At 36.8% G+C, this 5,431-nt stretch overlaps 1 protein-coding gene across 1 annotated transcript in view; it reads left to right on the top strand.

Moving 5' to 3' along the window:
- The window catches only part of LOC108373172 (homeobox protein araucan-like), a 12,084-nt gene extending 8,098 nt beyond the window's left edge, over nt 1-3,986 (top strand). Inside the window, exon 3 of the mRNA XM_017629028.1 lies at nt 3,353-3,986. Within this exon, the coding sequence (XP_017484517.1) occupies nt 3,353-3,633 (281 nt within the window). The 3' untranslated portion in view covers nt 3,634-3,986. The remainder of the gene's footprint in view (nt 1-3,352) is intronic.
- Nucleotides 3,987-5,431: the final 1,445 nt, after the last annotated feature.

Consider the following 5,431-nt stretch of genomic DNA (forward strand, 5'->3'; position numbering starts at 1 on the left):
CTTCAAAGTGCACAGACGCGCACACACACACACACACACACAGATGTACAAAGTAGAGCCACCAAATGGTTGAAGATACTAAAGTATTGAACTGTGCGACAAATGAACATTGGAAGGCCGCAGGAATGCGAGTGGGTCATCATTAATTACACGGACGGACAGACGGGGCGAACGGACGTACAATCACTCGCACAGACGGTCAGTTAGACATTTGGGTTTGTTTGTGTAGTTTCGAACGGGTCGAGAGACATTATGTCGGTGGCGCGTCTCTTTTTAAGTGAATAGCTGTGAAGGCTGTTGTTGACTGACTGACTGACTGACTGACTGACCGTTGTTGAGTGGCCGCCGATCCGGCTGCGAGTTGGTTACTTCTTTAGCTTTCAAAGTCAGACTTTTTGACTGTTGTGGCGGTTATGTACTAAAACAGAAAAAAATAAATTAAAAAAAAATTACTTTGACAGTGGGCTGATTAAAAGTTGCGTCTAAAAAATCATTAAAATATTCCACTAACATCGAAGATTTGAGCGGCCAAATTTTGTTTATGTTCCAAAAAAATACAGCGGATCAAATCGGAAGTGTGAATTGGACACACCAACCATCGACTGATGGCAACTCTACATTGTTGAGCATAGATCTTCGACTTTGACCGCAAAGAGTCTCAGATTAATAATTTCTTGGGATATCTGTCAAAAAAGCAATCTTTGTTCATAGCCAAGCAGCACTGAAGGCAATCGGATATAAAACTGCGAAATCAGGAATTTTATAGAAATATGGCACCACGCTGGCGTCACTGAGCTATATCAACGCCACTCTATGCTTGATGCCCAGACATAGCAATATTGAAGGGAATGAATGAGCTTATTAGATAACCAGATACGGTTCAGAGATGCCAATATGTAGAAGAAGCGGACAGCTCCGTACTACCACCGTTCAGTGATCACGGTAGAACAGTGGGGTCTACTTAACCGCATCGAACCAGATCTATATCTGGCCTGTCACTCCAGCAACATTGCCCAAAAACTCTTTGGGGAATTTTCATGCTATTACAATAACAACAACGTTATGAAAATTGATAAATACACCGTGGCCACGATTTAGGACTTGTCGAACATACGGGAAGACCTGTGAGATCTCAAAATTATAATGGCAGCGGCTTGGTGGGAAAAAGACCAGGGATATACTTAAACTCAACAAAATTCCTAACCGGTATCTTCTGTGCTATAGCACCAATGCTTCAACGATGGCGACTACCAACAAATACTATCTGCAGAAACTGCCGTAATGAGGATGAGGTAGAGTCAATTAGCCACTTCCTTTGTCGATGTCCGGGTCAACAGTCGAAGTGCCTAAAGCACTTGTGCTCTTGCTCTCTTAACAGTCTGGGCGAGATAGCGGAGGTGGGACTGTTGGATCTGCTCGACATCATTAGCATTAGAATAATAACTTGAAGTGAAAGTATGGAATTCCTGAAAACCATCTAGCCAGTTGAAGCTTCAGTGTGTTTTCTTTTATTAGGGCGCGTTCATACACTTATTACTTGTCCCTATTCTTGGGGTAAGCACAAATTGACGTAGTGCTATTGAAGGAATTGTAAGAATTTACACCCATTCTCGAACTCATTCCTGATTAAATGAAATAAGATTTCTCGGTATCTTAGATCTGGGCTTACAAAATACTTCATTAATCTTTAAGCGTGTCCACTTCACTCAATCAAGGTTTTTGAAAAAAAAAGTTTCTTTGTTTTGTGTAAAAATTTCAACTCTGATCTGCAAAGAAGAGAGTTCTTAGGTTTGGGATGCCTAAAAGATTTAATTATCAGATCATGGCGACCTTGGCCACAACTTTAAGGTTTATCACAGAAAAAATTGCGAGTCTGATATGATGTCAATAAAATAAGAGACTCCAAAGTGGTTTACTGATTTTCAGATTACTGCAATGTTTTCCGTGCAGAGATCTTTGCAAGTTGGCAAACATGATGGACCTTGTTCAATGAACAATCGCCTTTTTAGGAAGGTATTTTAGAAAATATTGGTCATTCTTTACTGGATCCCACTGCATTCATCACAAGATCGGCATGATTCAAGGCCATATAAAAATTAGTATTAAGCGAAATCTTCTCCTCTGGGGATACGACAACACCAAAGGAACACTTGAAAAGAGCAAAATTAACTCAGATTTCACGGAAAGTGGTTTTGAAGAATATGAACCACTTAAACAATTTTATTTACATCAAAAACTAAAATTGTCTAAGACTTTCATATTTAGCCACCACTGTACTCCCTCAATGCATATGACATAACCATAGAGTGCAATGCTGGCAATGTACTTTGAAAAGCCTTTTGGATGAGTGTATTTAAGGTTTGACCGGAAACTTCTTATCGCAGTGAAAATCTTGGCTGCGTGAAGCTGCAGAGCTTCGCATTCTCAGCAAAGTCAAAAAAAAAAATAATATCAGGTACAATTGCAGGCTCAGTTTGCCACGCAGAGCACTCAGGTGCCATTCATTCATTCATTCAATCGTTCATTTACTTATTTACATTTCTTGCTTTTGTTTTAGTGCTGATTTTTCTACAGTGCATCATAATAAATGGTATATACATACATACCTGTGTGCATGATCGTGTGTGTGTGAATATGTAAATTCAAGTCGTCAAGTATATATACATATACATATATGTATGTGTAATCAATGCTGTGTCGGTTGAGTTGAAGCTATTTAAGTAATTCAAATTATTCAAAAAAAGTATTTTCCTTGCAGTTGATTTCGTGGAAAAAAGGTCACCAAAATCAATCAAGAGATCTTTTTATTTGATTATTCCGCTTTTAGATTTTTATGTGCCGACTTCGAATGTTATCGGCAGCATCTTCGTTAGCTGGGCAAATGAGATGACCCACCGCGTGCTTAACTTTGTTGCATGTAGACAAAGTGGCAGCTAAAACGCTGACTCGAGAGACAGGTCGACTTTTTCAGCATTGCAGCAGGTTGTATCCTAGCCATAGTAAACATTCTTTGTTTCTACTATCATTTTGAAAATGAGGGAAATTAAGAAGAAAAAAAGTGTTCTGGTTTTAGTGCACCGATATTTTCGAACTTCTATATTTTTGTTTGATTTTTACCTTCTGCATATTTTTGGAATGCATGCTTTTCGAGAATTTTGGTTTGTATGTATATGTATATGTGTGCCTGTTTGAAGGTTTATTGATTGCTAAATTTTTTGTCTTTTTCTCTTTTTCACCGCCCACACATTGCCTCCGCAGGATCTCCAGTTAATGGGTTTAGTATAATGCATTCATTTCACACAATTCGAAAAGCAAAAACAAATAACTTATACATTTGCATTTCCTCTTGCAGATCTCTATCAGCATCCTCAACAGTATTCACGGAATCTCTTCTACACCAATAGCGGTAGTGTTGGTAATAGCAACCATAACGGCAGCGGTAGCAGTAGCAGTTTGCACGCGCATTTTCCACATTTACAGCAGCAACAACAACAACAACAACTGCATCAACATTCCCAGCAACATCTGCAGCAACAATCAGCGCTATCTGCGCTTTCGCAACATGTTGCCGAAAGTGCGATATGGCAACATCAACATCATCAACATGCACGTCCATCGCATTTGCAGCAATAATAGGAAATGTTGCTTGATGTTGGATGTTTGGTAGTGTGAAAGTGGGCAAGTGGGCAAGTGGGCGTATGTGCATATATGTAAACCAAATACAGACAAACAATACAAACCAGCTTGTAATTAACTACATATAAGAAGCTGGAATCCCTATGAATCCTTTAAAAAAAAATGGCAAAAGAAAGAAGAGCAAATGTATCCAATTGTAATTCAAGCGAAAAACTTATTGCATTCTGAGTATTTATAACATAATTAACAAAGTAAACAATTCAAGTGCAGTAATAGAAATTTGTAAGAAAATAAATTGTATAAATATTAAGTTTACCATTTTTAATAAAATATGCATAATATGTGGACATACAAACATACATATTTATTTACGTATAGACACACACATAAATACATAATTTTGTATATAAAATAAGTACTTATACTTTTGTTGTAAAAAATAGTGTATATTTGTAAACTGAAACAAGAAAGTATTGCTGCGAAATGTAGGACCTAAATATAGACATATGTATGTACATATAAAAGCCAAAAAAATATTGCATATAAGGACATCAGAAGGACCACATTGTAATGGATGACCTATAAACTTTCATAGCTTCTCCTTTAATACTATAAAACGTAAACTGATATGTATGGATCTGTACCAACATGCCTACATATTGTAGAATGGGAGGCATATAAATATGTAATCGGTGCACGCACTACCTACAAATACAAATCTTAAAATGTATTATACATATAAATGTCAAAATTTCATCAGAAAAGATTGTAATTAAAATTTTATTCGGATTATTTAAAGGCCCAATAGTTGAAACTATCAGTGCAATGTATTAATTAAGTTAATTCCTATTAATAAGATTATTTAGATATAAATGGCCGGCAGTTCCAGAAAATTGTATTCGCAAGGACACCTTCACCTAGACTAGCTCCACCTTGCTTCAATCTGTGGTGGCAAGCGTGTCGCCGCTGCTACATCTTTTCCTATTATTTTCATATTCCACAAATTCTGCATTTCACTTCCGAGTGAATTTCAACTAAAGTTACTTTAAATTCAAATTGAATGGGGTTGAAATTCACTCGGAATTGGAGACCCTTCCGGATTGTCTTAATTTCCATTCCTATTCTAGAAAATCTACAGCTTGGGTTCAACCAATGTCCCTCTGGAAAATTTTGATCTATTGTTCCTTAATATCGCTGAATTAAACGCTCGAAGCACTTCAGTATTGTCAAACTAAAATTGTAACCAATTTAGACTTCCTAATATATGTAGGTTGTTACCTACATACTTACATATATGAAACTGTCCTGAAAAATTTCATATCACAAAAGTAAGTTTTTCGGCTCCCACTTTCCGTTTTGATCCACAACAGTTTTGAAATAACGCAAAATAAAACAAAATAAATTAATGACAATGCAAAATCTAAGCCAAGTAATCAGACTTTAAAAGAAGTTCAATATTCAATAGCTCTCTGTGATTTTGTTCGAAGCAAAAATTAAATTTATAGCTTCCGAATTCAGGCGTTGATCAGTCCAAAATAATCGGTGATCGCATCCCTTACAATTATACTAAATAATTTTTGTCTCGCTCACGGGTTATTGGAAAGCCTGATTCAGAAATAGAAACACATCTTTTGTCCTAATGTCATGAACTACAAGAATTTTTAGGTGTTTTCAATGGCAAGCTTTTTGCAATTTCCTTGCATCATACATCCCAACAGATAATTTCAGCAGTTAAAATCCCTTTCGAAGGCTTTCCTGGGTGTTAAGAGGCCTTCCACTCTACATTGCTTTCTTC

The sequence above is a fragment of the Rhagoletis zephyria genome, unplaced genomic scaffold, assembly GCF_001687245.7.
Source record: "Rhagoletis zephyria isolate East Lansing unplaced genomic scaffold, Rhagoletis_zephyria_1.1 Rzeph_scaffold_06440, whole genome shotgun sequence".
In the NCBI taxonomy this organism is placed as follows: Eukaryota; Metazoa; Arthropoda; class Insecta; order Diptera; family Tephritidae; genus Rhagoletis; species Rhagoletis zephyria.